The sequence below is a fragment of the Prorops nasuta genome, unplaced genomic scaffold (assembly GCF_024137725.1).
Source record: "Prorops nasuta isolate Cenicafe-Biocafe unplaced genomic scaffold, Cenicafe_Pnas_1.2 PNAS00014, whole genome shotgun sequence".
Classification (NCBI taxonomy): Eukaryota; Metazoa; Arthropoda; class Insecta; order Hymenoptera; family Bethylidae; genus Prorops; species Prorops nasuta.
In genome coordinates, this window is record NW_027116811.1 from 694,215 (window position 1) to 713,362 (window position 19,148).

The 19,148-nt window shown below is 34.3% G+C and overlaps 3 protein-coding genes and 1 non-coding gene across 15 annotated transcripts; all 4 read right to left on the reverse strand.

The window, feature by feature from the left end:
• Positions 1 to 37: 37 nt before the first annotated feature.
• On the reverse strand, positions 38 to 7,147 carry LOC136778648 (collagen alpha-1(IX) chain-like). Of its 6 annotated transcripts, XM_066735701.1 has the most exons (19): positions 6,677 to 7,147; positions 5,082 to 5,278; positions 4,917 to 5,002; positions 4,466 to 4,539; positions 4,180 to 4,393; positions 3,878 to 4,094; positions 3,426 to 3,596; positions 2,814 to 2,885; positions 2,649 to 2,738; positions 2,475 to 2,573; positions 2,308 to 2,406; positions 2,105 to 2,246; positions 1,647 to 1,906; positions 1,370 to 1,571; positions 1,151 to 1,252; positions 770 to 871; positions 452 to 619; positions 311 to 379; positions 38 to 233 (listed from the first exon to the last, which is right to left on the reverse strand). In XM_066735701.1, exons 3-19 carry the CDS (start codon positions 4,937 to 4,939, stop codon positions 115 to 117), a joined length of 2,223 nt encoding a protein of 740 aa, XP_066591798.1. In that variant the 5' UTR covers positions 4,940 to 5,002; positions 5,082 to 5,278; positions 6,677 to 7,147; the 3' UTR covers positions 38 to 114. The 6 variants fall into 6 exon arrangements, with proteins under 6 accessions (XP_066591798.1, XP_066591796.1, XP_066591799.1 ...); XM_066735699.1 differs by lacking the exon at positions 5,082 to 5,278 and having other exon boundaries at positions 6,677 to 7,146; XM_066735702.1 differs by lacking the exon at positions 6,677 to 7,147 and having other exon boundaries at positions 5,082 to 5,306.
• Positions 4,575 to 4,647, reverse strand: TRNAR-ACG (transfer RNA arginine (anticodon ACG)). Its single transcript has one exon. It is a non-coding gene; the product is annotated as a tRNA-Arg (tRNA).
• Positions 7,148 to 7,531: 384 nt separating the features above from the next.
• Positions 7,532 to 10,193, reverse strand: LOC136778582 (ATPase family AAA domain-containing protein 2-like). The gene is made up of 7 exons (XM_066735538.1): positions 9,976 to 10,193; positions 9,471 to 9,889; positions 9,013 to 9,386; positions 8,762 to 8,948; positions 8,495 to 8,680; positions 8,211 to 8,433; positions 7,532 to 8,151 (listed from the first exon to the last, which is right to left on the reverse strand). Exons 1-7 carry the CDS (start codon positions 10,127 to 10,129, stop codon positions 7,850 to 7,852), a joined length of 1,845 nt encoding a protein of 614 aa, XP_066591635.1. The 5' UTR covers positions 10,130 to 10,193; the 3' UTR covers positions 7,532 to 7,849.
• A 230-nt stretch (positions 10,194 to 10,423) lies between these two features.
• On the reverse strand, positions 10,424 to 19,054 carry LOC136778228 (ATPase family AAA domain-containing protein 2-like). 7 transcript variants are annotated; one of them, XM_066734882.1, is made up of 16 exons: positions 18,679 to 19,054; positions 18,148 to 18,266; positions 17,839 to 18,073; positions 17,269 to 17,777; positions 17,106 to 17,187; positions 16,778 to 17,027; positions 16,496 to 16,713; positions 16,125 to 16,417; positions 15,738 to 16,055; positions 15,456 to 15,637; positions 15,211 to 15,397; positions 14,657 to 15,135; positions 14,405 to 14,590; positions 14,239 to 14,274; positions 13,128 to 14,022; positions 10,424 to 13,053 (listed from the first exon to the last, which is right to left on the reverse strand). In XM_066734882.1, exons 2-16 carry the CDS (start codon positions 18,157 to 18,159, stop codon positions 13,006 to 13,008), a joined length of 3,930 nt encoding a protein of 1,309 aa, XP_066590979.1. In that variant the 5' UTR covers positions 18,160 to 18,266; positions 18,679 to 19,054; the 3' UTR covers positions 10,424 to 13,005. The 7 variants fall into 7 exon arrangements, with proteins under 7 accessions (XP_066590979.1, XP_066590978.1, XP_066590982.1 ...); XM_066734881.1 differs by having other exon boundaries at positions 18,349 to 19,054; XM_066734885.1 differs by lacking the exon at positions 18,148 to 18,266.
• Between the last annotated feature and the right edge of the window lie 94 nt (positions 19,055 to 19,148).

The window sequence follows — 19,148 nt, forward strand, 5'->3', positions numbered from 1 at the left end:
TTTTCCGGGTAATAAGTGACTGCTCTGTTATTGTTAATATTTATTGATCAATTATAATTTAGGGTGAACTCCAAATATTCGTTTGCCAAGAAATATCAATTACATTGTTATAAATTAAGGCCCTTTTTCATTGCCACGAGAATACTGTGCGTAATTGATGGCTGGATAATTGCAAAATTCACAGTATCCTGGTGGTCCTGGAACTCCAGGGGGACCTGTGATTCCTGGGGGTCCTTGAGAAGATCAAAATAATTATCATTAGTTTATGTATTTTAGAGGTATTTATCTTGAGAGATTGAGTACAAGTCACCTGGTCTTCCTGGTTCACCCCTATCTCCCGGTCGTCCAGGCAAACCAACTCCATCGTTACCTTGTGCTCCTGTGGGAAGAGAGTCTCGATGAGAACGAAGATAGAATAGCAAAATAGCAGAGATTAAGAGCTGCGTCTTACCTGGTAAACCTATTGGTCCAGCCGGACCTTCTATACCGACTCCCTCGACGCCTTTATCACCTTTCTCTCCTCTTTCACCTGGGGGACCCTGAGGCCCTATGGATCCTTGCATACCAGGTAATCCAACAAATCCACGCTCTCCTGGTAATCCTGGAGGTCCTGGATCACCTAAACACAAATATACAAGTGAATCAAATATGATAGTTAAACAAAAGAAGAAGAATGTATCTGCAGAAGCTTGGTTCACTATTTGTTCAGGCATTAATATGGTAATTATAAGTAATGGCAAAACCATGATTTCGAGGTTTTCGACAATACCTGGGATTCCCCGGGTTCCGGTTCGACCAGGGTAGCCTTTACGAATCAAACCAGGTAACCCGGGCGGCCCTCGAAGACCCTCTGTTAGTTCTGTCAGTCCTTCTGTGACACATGCATGATTTTCAGACATTTAATCATCGCATTGTAAAAGGTTAGTCCCGGTTAAATTGTTTTGTTAATCAATTACATCTCTACGTAATACGTGAATCGCAAAAGTTAAGGATTTCTGGGAATAACTGCGAAATGAGAAGTGCAATATTTCAAGCATGAAGTAATAAGATTTAGGTTGACGTGAAATGTAAATGACTTTAGTTTATATTCGTAGATTTTTTAAGTGTCGAAAAATCATGGGCGTGTGATCATCCTTTGTTTTGGATATACCTCGTGGGCCCTGAGGACCTGGTGATCCAGGACGGCCTGGACGACCCTGACCGGGTGGGCCAGGAGGACCTTGCAATTGTGTTGCCATCTCCGTCATCTGTTCTGTATATATTTGTTGCAAGAACGCCAAAGAAATAACACTCTTTCAAACTATTCATGTTGAAGAATAGTAAACTGGACTCGTTATAAGTTGCTACGCTTAAATTTAAAGTTTCTCACCTCTTAATACGCTAGCACAAATTTCACGTATTTCTGATTCACTTATACTTCGTCCTGGTGCTCCTTGGAGGCCTGGCATGCCCGTTTGTCCTGTATTTCCCGGAGGTCCCGGTAAACCAGGTAAACCATCCTTTCCTGGCAATCCAGGGAATCCTACCAGTCCTTCTGGACCACGTTCTCCAGGTGTACCGCTTTCTCCTGGCTTTTTCAATTAATTACAATTAAAACAATGCCAAAATTAAGATTTGCAGCTATAATTGCTATAATGATCACTTACAATTCCTGGGGGACCTGGTATACCTGGTGGACCAGGAAATCCTGGAGTACCTTGGACTTCTGTAGCACTGTGTGTATTTATTACATCTCCCGTTGGTCCTGGAGGACCTGGTAGTCCTGGGAGTCCGGGAGGGCCTTGGAAACCAGGTAACCCTGGGTAGCCCGATTCTCCTTTGAATCCTGGTAAACCGGGCACACCTGCTTCGCCATCTCTTCCTGGAGGTCCTTGCAAACCAGGAAACCCATTGTCACCTCGTTCACCTAAATAGATAGGCTTATTTTATTCTTTCAGCATACATAATTGATTTGGTTCATGCCTTTCTATTTTATTCGCTGTAAACTATTATAAATTGATTTCCAATGACTTTGAATAGGCGTATCTAGGCCATCCATTCAACTTTAAACACATCGTTCGGAACGATCGTTGAATTTAGAGAAGAGTAAAGTACAAATACCAACCTTTTTCACCTTGTGGTCCCACCAAACCTGGAACTCCTGGGAATCCTCTTTCTCCTTTTGTGCCAGGAATTGGAGAACTTAAATGAGCGGGCAATCCTGGCAAGCCTTGATCTCCTTTTAATCCAGGGAAACCCATATCACCCTATAAAAATTATAATAAAAGTAAAAAAATACAAAAAAAAATACATTTCTATCATACTTACGCGATCACCAGGTTCTCCTTTTAATCCAGGTGGGCCTACTGGTCCGGGAAGTCCTGGCACACCTGGATTGCCTTTAGCCCCAGGATATCCTGGAAGGCCCTAATACTCTTCGCTTTAGAATAAATATTGATTCAATATTCTTAAAAAATTACCTCAAAGATACTTACAGTCTTTCCCGGATCCCCTGATGGCCCACGTGGTCCTGGAAACCCTGGCAAGCCAGGTGGACCAGTAGCTCCTGGTAATCCTTGTAGACCAGGTATACCCTGCGTTATTATTTATTCGTCAATATATTCTCTCGGAATTAGATCTTGCATTGAAAAATTACAAAGTGAACTTACGTCGGTACCATTAATTCCACGTGGTCCTGGAGGACACAAGGTCTCACAAGCAGGTCTCCTCTGTTGCAATACAGGACTACTAAGACTTTTCTATAATAATAACAAGAATAATTGATTCCTGCGTCAAATTTCTCAGAAATAATTAATTATTGAAAATTTACCCACCGGAAGTTCATCACACCTTTCTCTCTCTGGTCTTCTTACGTCGCAGTTCATTACCATCCATTGCAAATCGATCTACAGAATATAATTTTATATTGCAAATTATGTACTAGGTAATAACGCCATACGTACATTCATCTCGCTTGAAATTGACACACTTATCATAAATGTTTAAAGCCATCGTATAAAAGGTAAATATCAAGTTACAGTTTCTGCAGTTTCCTACTTTCACTAATTGCTTTCAAACGTTTAAGTGCGTGAAGTATAATGAAAACTGTCTGATGGTCCGCATTACTCATACAATAGCCAACCTCGCGAAATATTTTGTAATGAAACATTTCTGGAAACTTCCAGACACTTAAGCTAGTTGCATCTAATACTGAGTTATCTCTGTATTACGAATAAGAGATACACAAGTACGAAATCGGTATCATGGATTTATGTGCACCATGCATGGTATTATGTCGATCCGTATGTCGTGCAATATGAGATGAAAAGCTTTTATGGGTTCCAGGAAACTTAATTACGGTGCGTTACGAAATAAGGACAAATGGTTATCGTGACACGATTGTTGACAATTAATGTCAATAAATTTATCATAAACTAAATACTCACGGGTACAGTTATCTTGCTGTTAGATACTTTGGATATAGAAATTTCTCCATCAGTGTTAATGCTACCACGCGATGGCAATTCTTGAGTACCGAAATAAACACAATCAAGGTAAAAAGTTACATTTTCTCCCGAAACTCCAAAATGTATCTTGTGCCAGTTCCTATCTAATATCTGAAAAATTTGAGCACCTATTAATTTTGTTTAGTCATTAATGTAGTATCATCGTTATTGTTTCAACATCATATGCATTTTTTATTTTTATCTACTACCGTTTATTATAATTTAACCGTAGAAAGTTCTTAATCTCTTATAACAGCAGGTTTTGTAATAGCTATAATGAGATTTCCATATGCAACAATTTCCATGCTAATTTCAGTGTTAAACTTTAAACCACCCACAGGCAAACTTTCCAGCTGTAGTAAACTATGTCAAATCAGAATTTTTATACTTACTTGATCCGATGGAAATGTAAGAGTTTGTAAAAGCCCTTTCTGATCGACTAACGAGAACTCCATAGTGCTATTTATTGGATTAACTGTTATTAAAAATTGTGGTTCTAATTTAGCATCTGTGATTCTAATTATGTGCCAAGCATATCGCGATGACTTTCTGAGCTTGATTGTGATTACTATTGTAAATTCTGATGGTAAGCCGGTTGGTAGTATGTTCCTATAAATATAGATTAAAAATTACGATGATAAGAGTAATTTAAAAAAATAGTAACAATTTATGGTTCTAACACATATTAGCCTACATTGTCGCTAAAGAAATATCGGTTTCTCTCTCTAGTCTATAGGCAGTTTGAATCTTATTGCTACCTCTGACTCTTGTCACACCAGGAAAACGTGTTTCTAACAAGTCCAATCCGAATTTTCCAATCAAGTCGAATGTTTGCAGGTCATCCTCTCCTGGTCTATGATATTCGCACGGTCCTTGCGATGGCCCAAAGTATGCTTTTGTTGTATATTCTAAGAGAATTTTTGTTTCCTGTTAGATGTATTTACGAGTGATAAAATAGTTAACCTAACACACATACTTACGAGCATGATTAATTTGAATTAGCAAGAATAACGAAAATGAAACGTAAACCTTGCATCTCCAGTCATCTATTTCACTGTAAAATAAATTATTTTATGTAAAAAAACCCTTCGATCCTGCCAGGATTCGAACCTGGAATCTTCTGATCCGTAGTCAGACGCGTTATCCGTTGCGCCACAGGACCGTTTTACCTGATGCTCTTCTCTAATTAGACTACAAATTATTTTCTATTGAATTTCAAAAAGAAAAAAAAATACAAAAATTTAAATAGCTTTTTCACTCGTATTCTTATGATAATTTCGAAATAGAAAACTCTACACTTTTAGCCTTTTAGCCTTTTTTACTAATACAGAGGTCAAACTCGTATTCCCGAATTAATTTGTATTCCATCAATAACATACATATACATATATTCTTTTAAAAAATGATTAAAAAGCAATATCTCTTACTTACTTTATTCTTAAGAAAAACTTCATCTTCGTTAATGATTTGCACTTAACTCTTTATGTTAAAATGCATTATTTCTCCAGATAAAGTCTCTATAACATATATTTGGTAAAAGTTAATATAGAATGAACAATAGTAAACAGTTATTGCATTTTAAAACTTTTGATTTACCATCAAATATCATAAATTTATTTTGCTTATTAAAATAAACAAATTTCCAGCAGAAGTTCTAAGCAAAAAATTCAAATTCAACGGGTATCTTATCAGCAACCAATGAAAGTTGAGAAGTTTTTGCCACGTTGTTATATTATGCCGTCTGGGATGACTCATTCGAGAAGCGGAGGGGGGACAATATAATACCTCAGCGACTTCGAGTAACATAAGAAGATGGGATGTGAATCGGTAAGTTTCTTATAAATAGAATGTTGTTTTTGTTTCTTCATTTTAGACCGTATCTTCTAAACTTTCAGCACACCGTGTAATTTTTAACAGTATTAAATTATGCAAAGAAAGAAGCAAACGTACAATAAATGCATAAAATTCGAAAGTACAGTCTAACATGAACGAGCCTGTTTATTGGACACCAGATGGCTAACATGCCTTTACCCTCCTCTCAGAAGATTCTGACCAGTGCCGCATTAGTCCATAAGCTTTAAGACCCTGCGCATTCCGAGTTTTGTAAAGATCATAATACTAGTCGAAGTATTATGTTTTAACTTCATCTTTAGTAAGTAAAGAATTATATTCTTTTTGTGAGTTTATATTTTTATACATGTGTCAAGTGGAATTACTAGTTTAAAAAAATAGTTAAAAATTAGAATTTTTCATTCTAGAATTTATAATGTCTCCGCGATCAGGGAAAAGCGTTGTTAAGAAAACCCCGTTAAGATGTTCTACGAGACTGAGTAAATATCTATCCCGTTCGGTTGATATAGCATCAATCAACAATAAAGAAGACTTTTTTTTAGCTATAGGACTTAAATTAATTGAAACGTGTCCAGTGGATAATATTGAAAAAGACAGAGAGATGATAAAAGTGAAAGAATGTAGTGTACAGATTATTGGAAATTTGTGCAAAATCTGTGGAAGACATTTTAAATGCAGCACTGATTTGGCAGTACACATGAAATGGCGGCATAACAGTTTTGAAATGGCGGAATCTACAAAAGCTAAACACGCTGACACAGAACTCGATAACTACAAAATAATGCCATTTAAACCAAAAAATTTTAAGTATAAACCTAAGGCTTTTAAAGATAAGATTCGCCTAATTTTTAAAGTTGGTAGCGAAGTATTAACTGAGAAAAATGTTAAACGAAAACATTTAAAGAAACAAGAAAACACTATAAATTGTTCACCAAAGAAAACCTCTGAAAATATTTTAACGAACACTTATTTTCACGAGAAAACAAATACTTTACCACCGGAAAGTCTCTGTAATTCTCAAAACACATTTAAAGAGAATATACCAAATGAAAATTGTAATTTCAATAATGTTATTGAAAAAAGGTGTCTTATAGGCGATGCAATTTATGCTTTGCGTAAATTGGAAAAAAATTATTTAATAGATTTGAGCAGTAGTAGTTTTTAAGTATTTTTATTATAAATAAAATAAGCTTATAGTAATGAAACGCTGTGACAATACTAGTATAATTTTATATTATAAAAGATTTTATAATATTGATGACAAACCATTTTTACATGCAAAATTAAGATATGTCTGTGATTAAAAGTTGCATTTAAAAAAAAAAATAATTTTGTATCACCTGTTCATTCCCAATAGTGCATAAACTTTTTTTTGTTAATATTGATCGTAAGATCATACAGTTTTTGAACACTCTAGATTTTCTACACTATTATTGCATGAATTGAAAAAATCACTGAAAAGAAGTACAGCGCCTTTCACGTTATAATTATGAAAGGCGAAGAGGAGAGACAATGTAACTTATTGTGTGACTGCTGGACGCGAACTGATAAGCTCCAGAGTTGCATTGCTTTCTTGGCGTAGATTCAGTTCCACAAGAAATTCAATCTTACTCTCCATTCTCCATTGCAGAGGGTAGGGAGATGTCTAATAACAACTCGATTGTGGGACACACTGAAGATTAGATCACGTGGAGCACTAATCATTTCCAAAGTGACTTGAAATTAACAATGACGCTTGACTCTTTTCTCGATTTAAGACTAATAATGTAGATGCAATCGAATGTACGTGGGTGGCGATTGTACCATCAACAAATCATTAACGTTGATTCGAGCAACTCCATTTACAGCCTTGTTCTACATATAGCTTCATTTAAAGGTTAGACATAGCGAGTCTGAAGAAAATATCGAAGGGGAAGCATGAGAAAAATAAATAAACGACTTTTAAAAGAAAAATAAAAATCGTCAAGAGAGAATAAGAACAAAGACTCGAATTCATAAACGTCACTCGAGCTCCACTCAAACTCAGGTCAGGCTAAAATACTACAGTTTATATAACGCAAACTATAGCATTAAAACTTGAGTGGAGTTCTAGTGACGTCTATGAATTTGGCCCAAAGAGGTATCTTTTCACATTATAATTCATGCGTTCGAATTAATTTGAAGCAAAATTTTTATCAGAGTTTTTATTCATTTCCTTCATCCCCTTATTTATATATACTATCTCTACTAATAAATTACATACTCATCGAACGATCAACAATTGTCACGGATACTCACAAATCAATTACCAAAGGGTAAAGTCACAAGGTTTAAACAATAATCTAGTACGAAATAGGACAATTATTTATATCCATTAGGGTACGTTTCACTATTGTATATAATAGTTTCTTCAATTGTTTTATTACGTATTATATATTTTCGTACTCAAAAACTGTACCCGAATTTTCTAGAAAGCCAGATAAATCATTAACATCGGTTTGAAGCGAAGAAAACTTTTATGAACTCGATGCACGTTACGTTTCTTCATTTATTTCACACGGACGTAGTTTTTCTATTACGTTGCTAAACCTAGTTAAGCATACATCCATCGCGTAAAAGACATCAACAAAGCTTTTTTCCAGAGTTAATTCCAAGGACGCATAAAGGCTTTCGAGCTGATGACTTGTCCACATTTCTGTGGCCTTAACTATTTTGTGCAACAGTTCTTGTACTTCAGCCGCCGACAATTTCTCGGAATTCGAAGCGTACATCATCTTCTGTCTTTTGGTCGGAGGACCTTCTCCCAAAGGAATACACTCTTTCCTCATTCCGGTTTCTGATCAATTAAAATTTTTGTTGTATGTTTTAATTAAAAAAAATCCAATATCTTCTCACTTGAATTCGAAGCAATCAGCTCGGATCCAACGCTTTTCGAATTTTTCACTCTTCTTCTTCCTTTGGTTCTCCTAGTCGAACTGAGTAGATCTTGGGACCCTTTCTCGGAAATACCGTCCGATGAGGAATTGAACAACTGTATGAAAAATGCTCGTCGTTCCTGGGATTCGGGGGGTCTCACCTCGAATACCTCACCCTGGTGCTCATCGTACAATATTGCTATCTAAGACCAACTGATCGATGTTAAAAATGTTCATCAAAGATACAGAAATCCACGACTTTACCTCCGGAGGAATCTCGTGCGAAGCGCAGGTAGCAGTTGTTATGATCAACATATTAATGGATCTATCAAGGTCACGTATCAAAGATGTGAAAACAACCCTGGCTGCTTCATCGACCAAACTCCACCAGGACAAAATATCAGGTACGTATAGCAAAGAAGGTAAGGACCTACGAGCAGCTTTCATTTTCTACAAAAAAACATGAAATTCTACTCTTCGAGTATGAAGACGTTACCAAAGATCTATCGATAAATATAAAAATTAATCAACTAAAATAATCGATTCTTCTGCAGCTCTTCCTGTCTCTTCGAACAAACTAGTGACATCAAGAATGTGACATGGCAAGTGTTCCAAGTTATGAAGCAGTGCTGGACCGAGATGACGCGTATGCGAATCATCATTACCGCACAATAAAATTCTGGGACAATTGGTTGATTTGGATGAGGACTTTCCTATACTGAACAATAACAACGTATACATCTCGAGCAACTGGCTGAGGAAATAATAAGCATATTATTTACTTGCTCTCCGAATTCAACATCTCCGGTGGACACAGAACCTCCAGTCTTGAAGAGATCTCTGTGAGGTTGTTCTGAAGAAGAGGTTGAACCTTCATCGACAACGACTTTATTGGAGCAACTGCGACTCGATGAGAGGCTGGCACGATATTTTGTTGCGCTTGTAAAAAGTCTTGTTTACCGACTTTGAGTTGCCTGTCGTTGATGTGATGCTTCGAGCTGGAATTGTAAATTTGAGGATAGTTTCGCCTGACGCAGCACATGACTGCCTCAGCGCAAAGAGCTTGCAGATCGCTTCCGCAAAATCCCACTGTTTGCGATGCTAAATAGGCTAAAAATTTTTGCGCAGGCTTTTGCTTCCAATGCTTGATGTGCACCTAATGCGATATAATATAATTATTTTTCTTTTCATAAAAAATAATTTTATTATCTTCTTCTTGCGTTCCTCGAGTATGTCGTACCGAAAGAATTTCTTTCCTAGCTTTGAAACAAGGTAGAGGAAAATAGAGCTCTCTATCGAATCTACCAGGCCTCCTCAGAGCGGGATCAATTGCATCAATTCTGTTGGTGGCTCCGATTACAACAATTTCCGAATTATTGTCAAGCCCGTCCATAAGTGCTAAGAGCGTGGTGACGAGGCTAGCGTGAACGAAATCTTGTTTACTGGATCTTGTGGGAGCCAGACCATCGATCTCGTCGAAGAATATTATGCAGGGCTTTGTCTGTTGAGCCATTGTAAATATTGTCTGTAATTTCTTTTCGCTCTCACCGACCCATTTGCTGAGACAGTCCGAACCTTTTCTAGATATGAATGAAACTTTTTTGTTCGCACTGCTGCATTCTACCGCCAGTGCACTCGCGACTAAAGTCTTCCCAGTGCCTGTAAATTGTATATATATATATATATGTATTATAAATATTAAGGTTAGAATTGTGTTTGTTACATGCGAGAAATATTTGCTTTACCTGGGGGGCCATAAAATAACAAACCTCGAGGTGGTTTTAAATTAAATTTTGCATATACATCTCCATACAACAGAGGAAAGAGTACCATTTCCTTCACGATGCGAATATGCTTTTCCAGTCCTCCTATGCAAGAGAAATCCTTATCCCCAGACATGTTTAGATGATAAGAAATTTTTGCGAATAACTATAAAGTTACTACCACTATTGCTTGAAAATACAAGTGTACATTGTGAATTATTTCTCTATGCAGCTTACTGAAATTTATACAGATTTATGAATTTTTGAAACTTTAACTATTTAATTTCACTTCTCCAGTCATTTTCATCGGAAAACATACGACGAAAGATTGTTTTAATCATATCAATCTTCATGGTAATGCATTATAAGAAACAAGCATCATTGGAGGAAGTGGAACGAGTAATAATGAGAACTACATGTGGTATTTTAATTTATTTTATTACAGTGTATGACAATAAAGTGTACTTATACATTAAAATAAATAAGGCAGTGAATATTATTTTTTTATAGTTCTTTCGCAAGTTTATAAAGATAATAGTTAATATATTTTTTCCTTAAACCTGCTCCGCGGTAGCTGCATCAAATTCTTGTGCCTAGAAAGCGAATTTAAAACGACTGAAAGAATTTGACACTTAGTACCAACTTTTTGAAAAGACATTTATCTTATAAGTGCCCTACTATAAGACTATAGGTTCATTCTGCCTTTATTTAAAAATTCTTATCAATAATTAGACGAAGAATGATCGTGGTTATGAAATAATCAATAATTTAATAGGCAGTGTGCAAGAAAAGGTGTTTCCTGTTCTCGCTGTTAATAATGGTTATACAGAGATGATAGCACTTTGAAAAATAGCACCAGGTGAAAAGTTTAATAAATAACTACAATTTTGTTTCATTGTTTTTCTCATTTACAGCGGAATGTTAAAGAAACACATTTTATTTTCTTTCATGTCTTTGGCAGAGACGCGTATGATATCAATTTCACAGAAATCAATTTTATCTATAATACAACAAAAAAGACATACATTAACTAAAACCATTTTTTTACTGTACACTAATTTTAATATTAATAATTATCATGAATTTTGATATGAGATTAATTACATAAAACATATTTTTATTTTATAATACTGATAAGGGAAGTACAATAAGCATACATAGCATTAACTAGCGTTTTTAAGGAAGATGCTTTATTATTATGATGTAATATAGTAAATAAATGAAGTTACTGAAAAGGAAATTTTTTAAGGTTCAGTCTTTGACAATTTTTCTAAACAAAATAATTTATATTTTAAGAATTATCGTGGTAAGAGAAAATATGAACATAATACGGTGCATTCTTTATCCATGTAAGAAGCCATTTTAACGAAAAACGAACATAAAACAGCGTTGTAGTAAACCAATCACACGTTCTTATACATAAGAATGTTAATTTGTTGACACAGTAATGAAATTAAATTTAAGTGCAAGTGCAGTATACTCTGCTTAAGAATATTACAGAATACTCTAAACATATAACTCCATGACAAATTTAAACACACATAAGCAATTAAAACGGTGCAATGAGTTATTATCTAATATAACTAATTTCTCAATTATACTGTAGGTCACAACCAACGTACACATCTAGAAGCAATGTGTACACGATTTTATATATTTATATTTACCTTCATCTGTCTATAATGATGTATTTTGGAGAGGTATTTCGTATTAATAGTGAAAAAGTTCCGAAAACTTTTCGCTAATAGCTTTGGTAAATTTAAATTAAATATTAATTAATGTTTTTCTCTCAACGTAAATATAGAACATACCACTGACAAGATTCCGAAATAGGGAATGTACATAATGTATTTCTAATTATTACGATTTGGTAGTTTAATAACATTAATTAATGAGTGCAATATGAAAGCATTAGGACAAATATCACGTACACATATGTTCATGCATACCAAACTAATCTACTTATGATACACTCGGCAATTACTACTTAATAAATATTACTTTTATAAGGCATCTGTAAAAATTAACTAAATAAATGAGTCTCTTTACTGATCTTAATCTTCAGCTAGATTATTTTAGAAGGATAATTAATTTATTATACACACTACTATAAAATTAAATCGAAAGAGCTTACTGTTATTAGGGGGAAATAATTAAAGATGGAAGTAGTGCTTTGTGATAGGTTAACAAGGTGCTTATATAGCTGCAAATTAAAAGAATTCGTATAAATTTATGTATGATATGTAAAAATCCTTATACAAGCGTTAATAATTAAGTACTTTATACATCAAGTGTACTATCATCTTTGTAAAACCAAAGTCTGTAAAATTTGAACGGAGTTACAATACAAATATAGTTATGTACATATTCTGGCTTAGATTCTCATCAAAAGTAGCCTTGCATTTAAAGTTTATACCAGAAAGCAATCTCATATTAAATAACTGCTCCATATCTATGCTGCAAGATTCAATCAATAATGAAACGCGTTATCATACTTAAATTGTTTTTTTTTTAATGATTGAAATATTAAATTAAATATATGAAATAATTTCATGAGTAAAACAGATTATCACTTGATTAAAATATCAGTAATAGCAGCAGGTCTTTGTGAACATACTCAACTAGAGCTATATTATTTATTATAGTATATAGAGACTTTCTAAAAAAAACTAAAATATTTCTTTCTATGATGAAAACATTACTATTTATACAAATTTCGTAGGAGGACATAAATTAGCATGAAATTAAGAATATAAATATATGAATACCTGTTTGTTAATATTAATGAATTAAATATTTAGTTCAAGTTGCAGCTAACATTTGGTTTTTATTAATAAGCTGGCAGTTTTAATAATTTAGAAAAATGCAATCCATTCAAAAATCTTACTGGGCAAACTCAATAAGATTTAACATTGAATTCGATTACACGAAAGATAATCTTATCGATGTTAGGGACGCGGAAGTTATATTATTTTTACCATAACAGCTTCATTTGCAGTATTTTGTGCTTTTTCATGTAACATTGCAATGTTCAACCCTCTTTAGTTCCTTGAGCAAATCCTATATAAATGAAAAAAATATATATAATAAGTACTAATAATAATTAGAATTATTTAAATAGTAAATAATATTACCTTTGGCAGTGATTTTCTGTCGTAAAGATGAGTATACCTTCCAACACATCTACTTAGTTGTACATAAATGTCAGACAATACTTCAACAGGAAAGTCTTTCGTAATTTCAACGGCGTGATGCCATGCATTCTCAAGTTCAGCTCTATCTATTAAGACTTTGTCGCTTTCTTCAGGTTTAATCGGACTAGCATCATTTTCAATAGCAAATGAAAGTTCATCTGAGCTCTCTCGCCTCGAAGAGGAATTTGATTCACCATTCTCGGCTATTTTGTCTTCTTCTGCAAAGCATACTTCCATATTTTCTAAATTATCAATACGAGTTTCTGAAGGAGTTTCATTTGGTGGCGCTGCCACTGTCGTTGATGCATCCTTCGAATTTTCATTTTGCGAATCATTTTCTGAATCTGTATTCTCAAAAAGAGCAACGTGACCATTTAATACATTATTCGCTTCTGTCTCAAACTCTTGAAATTTCTCCAAGTCTATTCCTGCTGTATTTTCATTATTCGCACAAACTTTGCCACTAATTTCCATTGAGCTCTCATCTAAACAGATTTTTTTCTTTTTATGTACGGTTTTGACATAACCCCTAGCCCAAGCACGTATTCTGCGTTTTCTAGAACTAGTCAATTTTTTGCCATTTACAACAATCGGCGTAGTTTGCTGATTATGGCTATCTTTCTTCTCAGTTTTCTCATTAGACACTGTAGATTCTGATTTATTACTATGTTTAACTTCTCCATCCTCAGCAATATTGTCATCTGTAGTTCTACGATTTTTTGATATTTCGCGGCATTTATCTTCAAAGTCAGAATCCAACTCCGCTTTTATCAAAGCATAGGCATTATCGCGAAGAGAACATGCGCGATGCCGAATCAATTTATCTGCAGGATCCCTGTGAATCAAACAAAAATGCTATGTATAAGATACAATCATATAATTCATGCCATCAACAAAAAGCAAGGAGGATTAATGGTATTTAATAATAATGCGTCAAAATTAAAAGGCCATAAATCTAAGACAAAGAAAAGATGAATTAAAAAGAGGGGTCATAAATTTCTGCCACTACGGAGCAACAACAGCAATGGAATTACAGGAAAATCTGCACTACCTCTTTAATATTCCAAGAGAAGGCCTATCGCGCAAGCTGACATGGAAACATACAATATGATTGTCAATATAATTTTATGATTCATCAAAAATATTAACCTTGTGCCTAAGATATATATATATTTTTTTATATATGTAAAGGATTAAAAATATATTAACATACAAACCTATCAGGATTATATTCCAATGCATTTCTGCAGATAAGGTCGATGTCATCCAAAAAATCTCTTGCGCAAAGATAACAATGCATATCAATTTTCGTCATCATTGTTTCAAGATCCATAGGACGTTTAATAATCATGTTATAGTCTGGTACTTCTTCCGTGTCGACGGGTTTGGTAAACATGAAAAACCTGAAATTAAACATTAATATATAATGTTAAATAAATGAGTCAAAAATTATTATTATTATTACTCACTGTCTATTTCTGGCAAGTTTGGCACAAATTTCTCTCAAGAATATACGCAATTCTCTTAACGAGACTTCTTCCTTTTCGTATAAGGCTCTTTTTTCTTCCTCGGTTAATTTCTTTGGTACGGGATCTGGTGCTAAGGGTAATGCTTCTAAAACTTCTACTACATTATTTTTTATTACCGGAGGCTTTATACTCTGAATCATAAAAATCGGTCGGAAGAAAATTGATCTCTGATCTGCAGTTGGCTTTTTCATAGAATAAACTTCACCACGGAATACACTAAATAGATTTTTAATTTGATGGGGAAGCTCTTCATATTTTGTATCGCTAGTTGCAAGAATTAAAATAGGCAAGGAAGGGTCTAGTGACGCAATACGGCATAAGAACACTGCTTTCACTGTTTCCGGTACAAGTTCCCACCACTGATCAACTGAACGTATATAAATTATGGACGGTACATTTCTGACTGCTTCGTGAAACACCTGATAAATATAAAATAATGCAATAAGATTTATATCATATTAAATATTAATCTTGCATTCATAACAAATATTTACTTGTACACAAGTTTCTTCTGGAGAGCGTGAAGTTTCTGCAAACAGAGTACTGACATCTAAAGTTTGAGCAGGTAAATGTTCCATGCGATATAATAATGCTTGGGTTAAGTAAGATCCTTGCCCTTCAGAAAGATTGCCACTAGTTACTAAAAGTCTAGGTCGATGAATTCCTTTCGTAATTTTCATTCTAAAAAGGAGAATTATATTTAATACTTTAAAAAATTATACTAAAGAAAAATATTTACTTGGCCAACGCAGGATTAATGCCTTGTGGAAATATCCCCTTTACTGTATTGATTAATTCCTCCAATGCAGAACCTAGTAATGGTTCCATAAATGGTTGTAATTTTCTGCCTATACAAGGTGTTACTCTATGAGATGATGGGATTAATATGGAGCTGGCTTGCAAGAAATCTCGTTTTTTCACCTAATGAAAATTATAGTTATTTTGAATAAATATATAAATGATAGTTTTATTTGTGTGAATTTAATATATATATATATATATAAGTATATACATCACATACTTCGACTTGTTCTGGATCTAGTAGTAATCTGTTGTTTGTCAAGTATATTTGAGGATACGTTCTTCTTAAACCTTGCAGCACTGCTTCGGTACATAATGCTCTTAAGTCTGAGCCGCAATAACCAGTTGCCTTTTCGGCTAATAATCCCAATAATTGGTCCGTCGGAGGATTTTTCCATTTACTAACATGAATCTTTAAAATCTCCAATCTCTCTTTCATCGCTGGTAACGGAAAAAACAATTCCCTATCAAAACGACCTGGCCTACGTAAAGCAGGATCGATCGCATCTATTCTATTCGTTGCTCCAATTACTATTACCTATAATGTAAGAGTGAAATAATATACAAACTCTTATTAAATATCATACAGACATTCATAATAGTGTACCTCTCCTCTATCGCTAAGACCATCCATGAGTGCCAAGAGTGTTGACACGATGCTAGCATGAATCTGATCCTGTTTGGTACTTCGTACGGGTGCGAGGCCATCAATTTCGTCAAAAAATATTATGGACGGTTTCATTTGTTGAGCCTGTTCAAATAACAATCGCAGCTGGCGCTCTGACTCCCCAACCCATTTTGATAAGCAATCTGCTCCTTTCCTCATAAAAAATGCTACTTTTCTACTACCTTGACTACACTCGTTAGCTAAAGCTCTCGCAATTAATGTTTTTCCGGTCCCTGGGATAGAAAGGAAAAATCTGTATAGTCTACATGCAATGCTTCATAATTAATAAAATTAGATTTTAATAAACTTACCGGGAGGGCCATGAAATAAAACACCTTTGGGTGGTGTTATATGAAATCTATCAAAGACGTCAGGGTACATCATCGGAAAACATACCATTTCTTTAAGGCAATCAATATGAGACTCTAATCCACCGACATCACTGAATCTAATATTGGTATCTAAAGTGATGGGACTGATATCTGCCTTTTTATCTGGTGGACCACCCTGAGGTATGGCAGATTGTCTACTTAAAAAAATACCATGTGAATTTAAGTGGAAGAAAAATTATCTTTTGTTTCAAAAACTCTTACTTTGCTTTTTTAATCTTTTTCTTATCATATCGTTGCGGCTCCGAGTCGCTCGAGTCACTTGAGCTTGTACTCTTGCTTCTGTGTTTTCTTCTTCTCATTGAATTCGTAAGAACGCTGCGAAAAGCTTTAATAGATCGTCTAACTGGTTCAACATTAGCTTGAAATCTATCCACTGTTGGTTTTTTTTGGCGTAAACTATATTTTCTTGGTCCAGGAGAATCGGATGACTCGCTTAAATCGCTATCAACCACTAGAGAAAAATACAATATAAAAATATGGTATACCATAGCATATAAAATGTTAATATAATAATTAAAATTGCTCGGACCTGTCAATTTCTTACCCCTTTGAATTTGACGCTGTGATGCTCTCCGTGTTCTTTTTACTCGAGAATACATATCTTCATATCCCTACAAAAAAATATTTATAATTTAATATTACAATATGATTTTTAAACATATTTATATAAACGTCTTAGTAGGTTTTCTTACATCTTCATTTTCTGAATTATCATTGTTGTGTGGCTTTTCACTTTCTTGAGAACTGTCTTCATCAACTTCGTTCTGTTCAACTTTTGGCTTTTCAGTAACCTTACCTCTTGTCTCCATTTTTTCTTTTGAGTCCCTTTCAGGCTTATCTCTATCAGGTCTATCTCTTTCTTGCCTTTCTTTAATTTCCCTAACTTCTTTATCATTTTCTGTTCTATCTCTAAGATCCCTATTAATTGTTCTTTCTCTTGAATCTCTATCTACCCTTTCTCTAAGATCTCTATCAGGCCTTTCTCTAAGCTCTCGACTATTCTGTCTGTCATGTTCAGGTCTATCTCTAATATGCCTAGTTGAATTTTTAGTAGGTGGGTGATTTTCTCTAGATCTTAATGGCATACGGTCTCTTAAATCATGCTTTCTGGTAATACTCTCAGGTATCTCATCAGCCATCTCTTTATCTGATGATGAGCCGTGCTGTTGAAACATTGGATATCCTTTTAAAGTTTGTGTTCCTATAATTAAAAATATAAAGGAATTAGATGTATGAACCTTTCTTATATTTTACATACTTACCCAAAATCCAACTTGTATTCAAATTGTCATATGTCTGCATTCTATTTCTAGTACTACGCCGTACACTTAAATTATTTCTAGTAATGTGAGATGTATTATTTCCCCCTGAATGTGACCTCAATGTACGTAGACTTTTAGATCGCCTAACCACAGTGCTAATATTGCATTTTCGTGGTGAAAAAAAATCTTCTTCAGTATCCATTGAGTCCAGTGCAGCATCATCATCTGACATTATCTGTTATATTTATAATTGAAATAGTAGCACATATTGTTCACAAAACAAATACAATTTGTGTACTGAGCACTTACAGTTAAAAACATAAAATCAAGGAATCAATTCATCTTGATTCATCCATTCTTTAATAACAGTGGAAAGGCTTAGAACATTTCATTGTCTCGCGATTTGGAAACAGTAAGAAATTTTTGATCTTATAAACAAATAAAAAAAAAAGAAGGCTTTGTTAAATTTACAAAATTCTGCAATACTTTTAAGAAGTAACGTGCGCTTACTGCAAAAATTAAACAGGTGTTTTTCCACGAATTGAACTTATGTAGAGCACCGCCCATCTTGATGAATTTATAAAAATTTTCATCCTCTATTACAGTGTTTGCTAATGATTTCTAATTATTAAATGCATGGTTTTTATCGGATGACAATCACGGATAGAAATTAAAGTGCAAAATATAAAAGAACTGAACTACACTACGATAACAAAAATAAACGGAGCATTGAATTATCAGCCTTTGGATTTTTAGCGTTATATATTGCACTTATTGCGGATATTTTAGAATGGCATTTTAAAGAGAGAATAGAATATAATTGATTTATAAATTCGATACCTTCATTTGGCTTAAACTTGCTGTCAATAAGCAGATAAACTGACAACGTTGCTGTTAACGTCCGTCATAATCCTGATATGGTAAAAGGACTAAAAAGAGAACCATTGGCCAATCCCGAATTCACTCAACAAAGCTCTCGTAGCGCATGCACCCTCATTGGAAAATTTCTATCATTGACCTGTTTAAAGTGAAATAGGCAGCAGATGCATAATGACTATGACCAACATTCCCACACAGCAATGTTGATATGCTTGCACAATTTTCTATAAATTTGGTCATACATTTATTTCCAATCATAAAGGAATAAACACTAATACGGAATTTGATTATAAAACAACATTTTATTAAAATTCATGTAATTAAAAAGAAAGTATTGGAGATATATAATATTATGCCATTAAAATATGTTGGTATACGAACTTTGGCTCTGGCAGTCTGAAGGGTCTGAAGTTGTCTGAACTGGTCTGAAC